Genomic DNA, 12,344 nt, shown 5'->3' with positions numbered 1-12,344 from the left:
GAACCCATATATAGGTTTTTGTCCTTGAAGACATCCACGCCTACCATACAGATGATGGGGGAAGCCACATAACCTTGAGGGCAGTTTGGTTTTGTATCCTGGCAATCCTGGAGGGGACTTTTCAGGCTGCACAAAATCTCCCCAACCCAGCAAGAGCAATGTGCAATTAAAGAAGGCTTCTGCACACATGTATCATGCTTTGTTCCAGCCTTACTGACTTAGTCAAAAAGCCCACAGGCATGGAAACATTTAAGGAACTCCAAGGCTTTGAATGTTTTGTGCATTGCTAAGGTATCACCAAATCACTGAAGTGTTTACCCCAAGAAAATAAAATCAGACAAGCAATAAAGTAAAAAATAGTTTATTAAAACCAAAGACACACCTATGAAGCAGTTGACATGTAACTGAATTCATCTATATACAACGAAGATAAATGTACACACACTAGAACAATGGATAATTGGACAGCAAGTGTACCTTGTAGACATGCCAATATTCCTTAAACAACATCAATTAAGATGCAACATTCAGCATGTCAAGAGGTAGAATTATTGCATCTACATATCTATATAGATACTCATTGCTGTTTTATACCTACCCTGTATGCTTTTTCAAACACAATTCCAAGATGATTTAATTTAGCAAATCAATTGTGAATAATGTTGAGTATATAGATCCTTCAACAAAAACATTATTTGATATCCTAATAATCAATATTTGTGCCTATGTGTGTGTGTTGTGGTTTTATGTCTTGATTTTATTCTGTGAACCACCCTGAGACCCCCATGTATAGTGCGGTATATAAATTCAATTAATAATAATAATAATATTCTATCAATGGTTTTCTCCCTAGCAGCATCCCCCCCCCAAAAAAATTCCTGTTTGCAAATGTTCTTATTATTATATCTTTATTTTTTGTGAGAATGATTCCTTCTTTATTCAAAGGCTCTTGAAGAATATTCTTGCAAGGGATGTGTACAACAGCCTTGCAAACAATTATACAAGAGTGAATCACCCAACTCTGTCTTCACTCACCTTGCTTGTCCTTGTGCTCTGTCCTTTTAAAGCCAAAAGGAGTGGAGGTGAGAAGGACAAACTGAGTGTGCAATCCTCATAAATTTATTGTGTTTTCCTAGATACAACCAGCAGCACTGGTATAGAATGGTTATCAACTCAACTGCACCTACGATTGGCCAAGTGACTTGTCTGCAGCCATCTGAACAGGGAAATGGTACACTCAGGTTTTAACCTGGGAGCAGTTGTTACATTTCCAACACAAGCTGAAAGACTTATTTATGTGTAAGTTTGGATTTAGTGGCAAATGCTGTCATCTCTGGAAAGCAATATTTTTGCCTACATTCATCAAACTAAATGAAATGTTTTAAAGGCGGTTCCATTAACAATACATTTTTGCACTGCATAACTAACTTTGGCATTGATATGTTTTAAGACACCTTTCTTCTTAAAAGGGTAAATACAGAACCACACTCCGACGTAAGTGCATTTTTTTTTCCCAGAAGAGCAACTTAATTAGCCAAGCGCCACCTTAATTTCAGCTTAATATAAAAGGCAGGATATGAATGCTGTTGATTCAGATGACTTCTGATTGCTTTTAAACTGAGTCAGTTACACATATGGTTGTGCATGAATCATGGTTGCCTTGAGAGCGTATACACTCAGTATAATATAAAATCTATGGACATTTTAGTATGTAAGTTACTCAAAAAGGATTTTGTGGATTTTAAAAGACTAAATGTCATTTTATTTTTTATAGCAGAAGGTATAATTTCAAAACAGTTTATGCACTCATCTTTCAGGTTTTATGTTATCGCTGTTAAAAGGTTGTAATTGCTTGTCCACTAAGATTACAGCTACTCCCATTTCATAGCACTGATATACTACATTCACTAGTTGAGTGCCTTCCGTATTCCTTATTGAGCATGTTTCCATAGTTTTTCTGAAAGGTCAACACCGTTGGACAACACACACACTGTATTATTTAATGAGAGGCTTGTTTAAATAAATGTAATTTCTCCTCCAATGGAAAGTAGAATGCTGTTGACTTAAGTCACCATAAACTTTTATTAAAGTCCAAAGTTAAGGCAGCACCACTTTGCCCAAATAGTGTAACTGTTCATACCGTGCAAATTTAATTATGAAGTCCAGCGCCACCAAGCCACTTTCATCCTGTCCCATACTGCAGTTAGGGAATCAAAAGCCGGACGGACATCCAAAATGGTGAACTGATAGTTCTTATCTACTTCTCCTCCATCATAATAGTCAATTACATATCGAACTTCCTTTCCACAGCGATCAACAATCCAATCGTGTCTATCAAAAGGTAGTTCATAGCTAGAAAGAAATAAAAGTCTTAATGTTGTTGAATTTTAAAAAGTAGTCCAACTGTATATCAATCATTAGATGTGTCACATGCAGCAAACATTAAAGTTAAGGTACCTAACAAAGACCTGCCTCATTCAAGTCCCATTCTGTTAAACACAAAGATTCCAAATTTTAAGACTTTTTGTTTTTAAAATAGAAAGCAATCTGCTCTATACAGCTTACCCCATCCAAGACCTTATTCTGGCTCTTGGCGAGTACTCCTTCGCTTTACCACCAAACCGAATAAGTGCTGGTCCACATGGACACTCCCTAAAGGCAATTTTAGAAACACATAATCAGCAATCAAGGCTAAACAATTGCAGTCAAAAGGACTAAGAAGTATTTGTTTGTGACTTAAATTTGTCCACCATACAACTATAGATACCGTAATTTTCGCTCCAAAACACGCACTTTTTTGCTCCTAGAAAGTAAGGGAAAATGCCTGTGCGTGTTACAGAGCGAATGCACTTGACCGGAGCCATGGCTGCCGTCAGTCAAGCAAAGCGGGAGCCACTTGCAGGGCTTTGCACGGCTCTAGCTTTGCTTGCTTTACAGCCAGGAGGAGGGGGGGAGCCAAGGAGGAGAGAGGGAAGGAGAGCCATGGCAGCAAAGCGGGCAGCAGCCGCTTACACGCGAGGAGGGACAGACGGGAGCCATAGCGAGCTGGAAAAAGCGCCCCGTAGCCAGCAACAGCTGCTGCAGCCTCAGCTAGCAAAGGTCCGTGTGCTCTCTAAACGGAGCAATGAGGCTGCAGAGGGACGGCAGGGCACAGGAGGGCTCTGAGCCACGAGCGCAGTGAAAACCAGTAAAAAACTTTTTAAAAAGGCTGCTGGGGACAGGAGGGCACGGGATGAGGGAGAGGGGGAAATTACGATTCTCCCAGCGTCTCAGCTGATCTGCTGAGCAGGACTTGGGTTGCAGGGGATTCGCCATTAGCTGCGTAAAGCAGCAAAGAGGGAGAGAAGGAGCAAAGCGGGAGAGAAAAGGAGCTGCTTACACTGCTGTAAGTGGCTGCTGTCCGGTTGGCTCCTTTAAAGCAACAGTGCTCTTTCCCTCCCCCCTCCCCGCTCAGCTCGCCGAAAAGCTCCTTTTCCACACACCCCACTCGAGCTCTTTCTCCCCTTAAACCCCTCTCCTGCATCATTAGCAGCATCCTTCTCCACCCACCCCACGCGTGTTCCTTCTCCCCTTAAACCCCTCTCCTGCATCATTAGCAGCATCCTTCTCTACACACCCCATGCGTGTTCCTTCTCCCCTTAAACCCCTCTCCTGCATTATTAGCAGCATCGTTCTCTACACACCCCATTCGTGTTCCTTCTCCCCTTAGACCCCTCGCCTGCATTATTAGCCACATCCTTCTCCACACACCCCACGCGTGTTCCTTCTCCCCTTAAACCCCTCTTCTGCATCATTAGCAGCATCCTTCTCCACACACCCCACGCGTGTTCCTTCTTCCCTTAAACCCCTCTTCTGCATTATTAGCAGCATCCTTCTCCACACATCCCACACGTGCTCCTTGTCCCTTGAATGCTTTTCCTTCCCTCCCCACTTAAAGTGTGGTTACAAAGCACGGATCCAGATGGATCCTCAGGATTTTTGCACTGGGTCACCCCAAGTTCACCATCAGATCACATAGCATATCCATGGCTACAGCCTGCACCAAAAAACACACACGCACCCACTGTTTCATGGGGCTGCAATGGCGCAAAAACGTGGTTACAAAGCATGGATCCACATGGATCCTCAGGATTTTTGCATTGGGCTACCCCAAACTCACCGTCAGATCACGTCTGTGGCCACAGCATGAACCACAAAAATCATACATCCACTGTTTTGTTTAGAATATTTTTTTCTTGTTTTCTTCCTCTAAAAACTACGTGCGTGTTATGGTCAGGTGCGTGTTATAGAGCGAAAAATACGGTACATTTCTTAACTTCAATTTCACAACAGCAAAATGAAATTATAAAATGACATTTATTCTGTGGAGATCACACCTTCCCTTTCCCTTTAATTGTAAACAGCTTCAGAGAAGCAATTTTTGTCAGAGCTGTGGCAGGCTTTGCATGGCTACTATTTATGTAACAAAAAAATTGTCATATTAATTGAACTCACAAAACTACCTCATCTAGTGTGACCCTTAGATGCTAACTGCAGAACCCCAAAGCATCTTTCAACTGTCTCTGTGAGTTGACCTCTATGATTCAGAAAGTTAAAGAGGAACAAATTGGTTCTGAAAGTAAAAAAAAGCCTAATCATGAAAGACCTGCACCAACTCCTCATTTCCATATGTATTTCCTTTCAACACGAAAATGCACAAAACCTAGAATTACTATGAGAAAACAAAAACTCACCTGTATATCTTTTATTACAAGATACCGTATCAAACTGTGAATATAAATTGTTGCTGTACTTGCCTCGCATGAAGTGCTTCCCATTTTAAAATTTCCTTCCACGCCTGTTCATTATTCTGATTATGAATCTTGATTATATTATTCATATCTTCAGGTTTTATGTCATCATCTTTCCATCTCCATCTACAGAAAGCAATATTGAAAAAGGAGGTCTCAGAGGGGAACTGTGGAGTTCCAAGTCTTTATTTTATTGTGCGAGGGGGAACTACTTGACTGAAATCAAGTTCCTCATCTCTCTGCCCTTCCTCCACTGAACAAAGAAATAACTAAGTAGAGGTGTTATTTACCAAGCTGGCACAAAGCTCAAATACGCCAACAGCACTAAGTTTCAGTAATATACTACTTGCCTGTTTTTTGCTGTGATGGTAAATCTTTGTAGGCTTCTTCATTTTTCAGCTAAACTTGGTGTTTGCATAACAGACTGTGGGCCTTTTCTTCAAAGCACAGTCAAAAAGCATAAGTTTAATGGGTTGGTTCCATCAACTCCTTCTGTTTGCAGACTCTAATCCAGAGGAACCTCCTGCTCTGCTAAATGGACATCATCCCCACCGGCAGAAGGTGTGATTTCCCCTACAGCCCCAACTCACACTGCTCCCAAGGGTACCCAAAACCCTCCAGAGCAGATTTTCAGGGGGCTGAAAGATGCATGCTATACCACCTGCACATTTTAGTCTTTTACCATAGTTGCCTAACTTCTAAAAAGCTTGAAGACATTTTTGCTCAATCACACAACTGCCAGTAGTTTAGAAGGTCTGCATTATAGTCATGTCTAGAATCAAATGCTCATACACCATGGTTAAAAAAAGGCAAGTTGAGAGCTTAAGCATAGCTTCCAGGCAGACTGACTGACAGCATAATCCTATGTATATTTACTCAGACTTATGTCCCTGTGTTCAGCAGGGTTACTCACAGATAAGTGTACACAGGACTTTGTAAACTTAACTAGGCCCCGTTCACACCTGTATGTTAATATTTAATGAAAGCAACATCAAGTGGTTACTCAAATAAATAAATGAGCCAGCACAGGCACAGCCTCAAATATATTTCAGGGGTGATGAATAAAATGAAGAGAGCAATGGGAGAGGCAACGGATGAACACCTGGATGTTTATAAATCCACCTTAAATCCCAGGTGTGCTGAGACAGGTTACAGTTAATCTGAGAGGATGAGAAGCACGAGCAGGGTGATTTCAATGCACTTTTTGTTGTACCTGCATCAGCAGGCTAGTCAGCAAACTGATGCTGTACTTAATTTATAATTCACTTACCCTTTCCTAAGCATTGCATTCCAAAACATCTGCTCTGAGGGATAAACCCATTTTTGTTCAGAAGCCGCTCTAGGAATAGTAGACTCTTCTCGCACTGTAGACAATGGAAATGGTTGATCGGGGGCTGGTAGCTGATTAGGTGCTGGCATCTAAATAAGGAGGAGCAGGAAATAAGAACAGTGGATATTCTGCGGTAAAGAACCCTATCTTCAGTGATAACTTCCCTCACTCCAGGTATGCTTCTCACCTACTCTACTTAAGACATCCTTTAACAAGAGCAAGTTTCATGTGGTCAAACATTTCAAAGAAGAGTGTTTTGTCCAGAGTACTCTGAATGACCCAACACATTGGTTACTTGCTGTTCAACTCAGGAGTTACTTAACATTTGGAAGCAAGAATTCTGCACTGTTAAAAAATAGACTTTATGGGAAAGATTCAGTAAACCAGCCCTGGCAGCAGAAGCCCTGTGCAAGGACTTCCATTGCACAACAGGCTTCCTTCCTCTTCCCAACCTGCTATCCAAAAAGGAGAGAAGGGGAAGGGGCAGGTTGTTCTGTCTGGAACAGTTGCACAGACAGAGCAATTGGAAGAGAGGATTGCTGAATTCCACCCTATACATTTATTTATAAATAAATTATTTTATTCATGCTTTATACGTCTGAGGTTGGCTTTTCACACTACCTTCTTTTTTGAGCCTTAGGATGCAGAGATTCAAAGGCTCTGAAAGCAGGAGGGTGGATGCCCTTTACTAATTATAAAAAATTCTTTTAAACATTTCTATACCACCCTGCATTCAATTCGTATGATGTTTCAAACTAAAAAGGAACTAAGTTAATGCACGTAAGTAAACTGAGCAGATGATTAGCATTTTAAAAACAACTCATCAAATCTCTAAGGATATTGACAGACATGTCCCTGGTAGGAAAGGAAAGGGTGTCCAAAGGGGAATGATAACAGAAGAGATGGTATTAGTTTTAATAAGTATTACTGGAAGAAGAACAAAGGAAGGCAGGATCTGAAAGGCTGAAGCTTTCACTTTCTACAGGTGTTAGTCAAGATTACTATATTTGCAGCCAGAATGGCCTTAAATTAATACAGAGACAATACTGTGCCTGTCACAAATGTTCTAACTTGCTTGCAAAAATGATAAACTGAACAGAAATAACGATATCAGCCTGACAATTTCATAAACAGCAGATATAGAGAAAATTATATTTTGATAGCTACTGTCTATTGTTGAGAGCAGCCAAATGCAATGCTACAATATTAAAAAGCAATATTCAGGGTGACTGCCTTTTCAATCTGAAGACAGGGTGATACTCTGCACTACAGGATAAACAGCTCAAAGTAATCTCAGTTCAGTTACGTTAACAGATGTCTGCAACATGAAATACCAAGTTTTTAGGCACTACTCTTAAAAGTTGCAGCAGAAACATATTAGAATTCTTGTTGGCCTCGTAATAATGTTAAAATATCACTTTTATATTTGATAGCAGCACAGTAGGGAAAAAACTTTTGAGGCTACCATATTGCTAGGATCAATCTTCTCATGCATTTGAGATTTCACAGGGCACTCCACATATTCGTATGCTCTTTCTTGATGCGCAGGAACAGGATAGCTCTGGTTCTCACTAAGACTGCCAGCTGACTGCATATTCATTGGACAACCTGAAACAAAACAAACCATAAGTTTGTGCAGCAGAATATGAATTTAATGGCAAATGATCTAGTTCACTGTGCCCTTAATTTGAACTTTATTCATGCTTCTATTTATACAGTTTGATGTAGTGTGACTGGAAATGTATTTTGTAAGTCAATATTTATACTGCAGCACAATATACCCTGAGGCACAGGGACAGGTGAATGAAACAAGCATGTCTCTCTGCACAGCTTTGCCTGGCTATGCCAGGCTTCACTGGCAGGAAGGCTGTTCTGCTAGAGGTCCCGACCTACTGAAAGCATGAATAGGTGGAAGTTGCCACTGGCAGCAGCCAATGTAAAGTCCTGTAACAGGGTGTTCCAGAGCTAGGGAACCCATGGAAGACAATCTTACTCGGCTACGAATGATCGCCAAAGAAGGAGGAGGATCAAAATAGATCCTAAGCCAGTTCAACAAGCCGTAAGATCCAGCCCTTGTTTCTGCACATCCCCTGCCACTGATATACCAAAACAACCTCCTTTTCCTATCAAGCACAAGTGGTAGGATTGTGTTGGTTGTTTCACTATTCTGTTAAGTCCTGCTGAAGCCCAGCCAGAGTTAGGATTGGGACCTTGGTTCGCATTTTGATTTATGAAAATAAATGTCCTGTATTTCTCTTCTGTAGCTGCAATGGAAAAGTCATTCATGAAGATTGTTTTTTCTCATTAGATTACTAGCTAGGGTTCCATTTAGAATTCATATAACTTGTGTTTTACAACAGCTGCAATAGCTGCCAGGCAACATGTTTAATGTCCTAATGATTGGGCCCAAAATATCTGAAGGATCATCTCCATCACTATTCTTGGGTGTTAGGAGTGGGCTCTCTTGGTAATTGCCTCACCCTCAGAATTGTGAGGAATGGCAGTCCAAGAGAGAGCTTTCTCCCCTAAATTGTGGAACTCCCTCTCCACAATTGTGTGTCTAGCATCTTCATTATGCAGCTTTCAAGGCATGCTGAAGAGGCATCTCTTTACTTTGGATATTAGGACCTTTGTTTTATGGGACCTGCCTCTTTTGTTGAATTTATATCATTCTCTTCATCTGAAACGGTATTACATGTTTTATAATTGCATATTGTAATGCTGTAAACTTAAGATGAAGAGGTGGGTAGGCAACCTTATAAATAAATGAGTTATCATCATGAGAAGATTGAATAAGAATTCTAATGTTGGCTAATAAGAGTGTCTAGCCTGAATTCAGAAGCTTCTTAATGAGAAAACAAAAATCCCAACAGAAAAAAACTCTCTTGCTTTAACATCCACACATTTAGGGCTTAAAGAACCAGCCATATTAGCTCTGGGTCCACAAATACTGGCTGGCCTTGGAAGCCAAGCCAAACGGTTGTGATTGCTGGGACCCCGTTTCCCTTTGTCGCAAACCTCACACAAGGTAAGAGATACCCCACTGCTTCCCTTTCCAGCTCCAAGCTTGTTGGTTTGGTCCTACACTTCTAGCATGGTCCAGACACCTTGACTCCAAGACACTACCCTTGTCCACCCCACCTTTTCTTACTCAAGCTGAAAAGACTGGCAGAGCCTTGCTGATTTGGCCTGGTATAGCTGAGGCATTTCAGCCACCTCAGAGGCTAAACAATCACCACCCTTCACTCTACTAACCTTTGTGTAGGAGAAGGGAAGAACTACATAGAAACTTTGCAAACTTCACCCACCTCTGTAGCAGCATGGCTGCTGGGAGTTCTCATATTTACCAGGCCAACAAAAATGTGGAAACCTATTCTTATTGTTAAATAAGCCTCTTTGAAGCGATTTTAGAATCATTTTTCACATGCTTAGCTTGTTTAGTTGAGTGAGCAATTACCTTCCATGTTCTTCTGGTGCATTGGACATTGTGAAGGCACAGCCTGAGGCTGTTCTGATACATTTGCTTGGAGTGCAATTGATGGAGAAGATGCAGATGAACCCATGACAACCTCGTCCTTAAAACCAGATTTGACAGGGCATCTGAAATGCAAAGTCAAGCATATTAATACAGTGTATTATTTACTAGAAAAATGGAGAAATAAAACCAGAAAGGTGACTTGCTAAGAATAATAATTTCAGAGACTGAAAGTGAGTAGTTATGGTCAGGTATGAAGCATGGCCGTGACGGCTATTAAATACTGGAGGGAAGGCTCGGGACAGTGGCCCCAAGTTAGAGAAGGCTCGGAATAGGACAGACAGAGACCCTGAGTGACTTCCAGGCAGCAGCTTCGAACAAGGGAAGGTGCATTGGGCAGCAGCCTTGGCAGCACACATGAGTCTCTCTCTCTCTCCTCCTCACCACATGCCCCCTTATTAAAGTGGGGTGCTCCCCATTTTACGTGATTTCAGTTATGCACATGGGGGGCTGGAACATAACCCCTGTGTAAGTGGGGAGATGCTTGTAAATATAAACCAGGAACTATCAACTGCACTTCTGCCTACTTTCCACACCCATCTTTGAAATTTACAGGGGGGGAAATGTCTGGGGTACTTCAAATCTTACTAATATTCTTACTCGGAGGGGGGCTTCGCCAAAGGATTCAATGGCAAGACACTCTCAGAGCATTTCATGCAGTGACTACACAGACTTGATTTTCCACATCAGAAAGGAATTTGGTAACATGCACACCTGTCCATGTCCAAGTGCTTTCAGGTAGTCACAGCCACCATTCACCTGGATGGTGAGAATTTTCTGTGCGTCAAACGTACAGAAACAGAGGAAGCTACCTGAAATACATGAACAACTATAGTTCTTGAAGCAGTGGAGACTGGTCGATTAGGGGAAAAGGGGCACTGTTCCACCAGCCTCAGCCTGCCCCCACCTGCCTGCCTTCTTACAACCAGTCTTATGGGTGACAGTGGCTGTCAGCTTCCTCCGCCTTAGTCTGTGTTGCCCTTGAACTTATCAAGGAGGATGGGAACAAAACTAGAACTGGTTGGTTCCGCTTATCATTGGCTCTAGCTCCACTTACCATTGTTCTCCCTGCCTTTCAAGCTTCCATCTCCTGTGGGCGCTAGCCACCACACAGACCTGAAGGCCTCAAAAAGGAGGGGAGAAACAGGATAACTCTTAGGGGTTTTCTTTTTCTCACTCTAAATAGAGAACGGGAGCTGAAAAAAAGTAACAAGGTTCTTTAGAGCCAGTGTGGTGTAGCGGTTAAGAGCGGTGAACTCGTAAACTGGTGAACTGGGTTCGCGTCTCCGCTCCTCCACATGCAGCTGCTGGGTGACCTTGGGCTAGTCACACTTCTCTGAAGTCTCTCAGCCCCACTCACCTCACAGAGTGTTTGTTGTGGGGGAAGAAGGGAAAGGAGAATGTTAGCCGCTTTGAGACTCCTTCGGGTAGTGGTAAAGCGGGATATCAAATCCAAACTCCTCTTCTTCTTCTTATCCAGTCCAGCACCTTGCAGTTTAAAAGGTCAAAACCAGGATACAACTACTGCATACCTGGGATACCTGAGTCAGTGGAGCATGAGACTCTGAATCTCAGGGCCATGGGTTCGAGCCCCACGTTGGCCAAAAGATCCCTGCACTGCAGGGGGTTGGACTAGATAATCCTCGTGGTCCCTTCCGACTCTACAATTGTGTGATTCTATGACTTTTTTTCTATCCTGCTGCTTCCAAGATGAGGCAGCCCGACAGCATTTGGAGATGCCATGTGAAGGCAGGCAAAGGATCAATGATTTAGCTAATTTTAGTACAGTGGTACCTCAGGTTAAGTACTTAATTCGTTCTGGAGATCTGTTCTTAACCTGAAACTGTTCTTAACCTGAAGCACCACTTTAGCTAATGGGGCCTCCTGCTGCCGCTGCGCCACCACTTCACGATTTCTGTTCTCATCCTGAAGCAAAGTTCTTAACCCGAGGTAATATTTCTGGGTTAGCGGAGTCTGTGACCTGAAGCGTATGTAACCCGAGGTACCACTGTATTTTAGTAGGAAAGGAGATGGGAGGGGGGGAAGCGCAGAATGAGAACCTGGATTTCCGGCTTTTAGGAGGATCTGCCCAGGGTCACCTTGCAGGGGTCCTTGACGGTTATAAGACCAATGCAATGCATTAGGGGGAGCTGTATGCGCAGGGACGTGGGGCAGCACACACATCACCAGCCACATCCGAGCCTTCACACAACAACACGGGCAGATCAGGGCGACCTGAGCAGGCGAGGCCATGAGATGGGGAGCTGGACTTGTGTAAGGTGGGGGGGGGGTGTCTCCTTGGTCACCAAAACCAGCTCATACGTTCAGTGGGGAAAGCCTGAAGGGCGCTTCTCCCTCAGATGGAAGGCCTCGCCTCCCACAACGCGCAGCGAAGCCCGGGTGCCTGTCACGCAATGCTCGTGACACGCCACTACACACCCACCCGAATTTCACCGGTGGCGGGGGGAGGACAAGTGCCGCTTACCTGTTTCCTCGACCTCCTCGGGGGCCCCAGTCACGAGATGCGGCCCACTTCTCGCGAGAGCCGACGCTGCGAAATCAGGGCGGAGCTCAAAGGGCCAACGGGACTGAACTAAGAAGCGTGTGGGGAGAATGGTTTGTGCGCGCGCGTGCGGGAGGTGAGGTGGGGTGGGGAAGGGGGCGGGGCCTGGAACGCAGCGCTCCGCGA

At 43.3% G+C, this 12,344-nt stretch overlaps 1 protein-coding gene across 2 annotated transcripts; it reads right to left on the bottom strand.

Moving 5' to 3' along the window:
• Positions 1-345: 345 nt before the first annotated feature.
• Positions 346-12,249, bottom strand: HCCS (holocytochrome c synthase). Of its 2 annotated transcripts, none has more exons than XM_083620749.1 (7): positions 12,141-12,249; positions 9,578-9,722; positions 7,586-7,728; positions 6,061-6,209; positions 4,793-4,916; positions 2,566-2,648; positions 346-2,352 (listed from the first exon to the last, which is right to left on the bottom strand). In XM_083620749.1, exons 2-7 carry the CDS (start codon positions 9,681-9,683, stop codon positions 2,154-2,156), a joined length of 804 nt encoding a protein of 267 aa, XP_083476875.1. In that variant the 5' UTR covers positions 9,684-9,722; positions 12,141-12,249; the 3' UTR covers positions 346-2,153. The 2 variants fall into 2 exon arrangements, with proteins under 2 accessions (XP_083476875.1, XP_083476876.1); XM_083620750.1 differs by lacking the exon at positions 12,141-12,249 and adding an exon at positions 11,716-12,095 and having other exon boundaries at positions 9,578-9,720.
• Positions 12,250-12,344: the final 95 nt, after the last annotated feature.

The sequence above is a fragment of the Podarcis filfolensis genome (assembly GCF_964270895.1).
Source record: "Podarcis filfolensis genome assembly, chromosome: 6".
Taxonomy (NCBI): domain Eukaryota; kingdom Metazoa; phylum Chordata; class Lepidosauria; order Squamata; family Lacertidae; genus Podarcis; species Podarcis filfolensis.
The sequence above is the reverse complement of the archived record's forward strand: the minus strand, read 5'-3'. Positions and strand labels throughout refer to the sequence as shown.

Excerpts from the sequence above, each read along its gene's own strand:
- HCCS (XM_083620749.1), bottom strand. The coding sequence starts at position 9,683 with ATGGGTTCATCTGCATCTTCTCCATCAATTGCACTCCAAGCAAATGTA. Across the intron at positions 2,649-4,792 it reads AAGCACTTCATGCGAGGCAA|TGTCCATGTGGACCAGCACT; the intron begins GTACAGCAACAA and ends GCCTTTAGGGAG. Across the intron at positions 2,353-2,565 it reads AGAATAAGGTCTTGGATGGG|CTATGAACTACCTTTTGATA; the intron begins GTAAGCTGTATA and ends ATTTCTTTCTAG.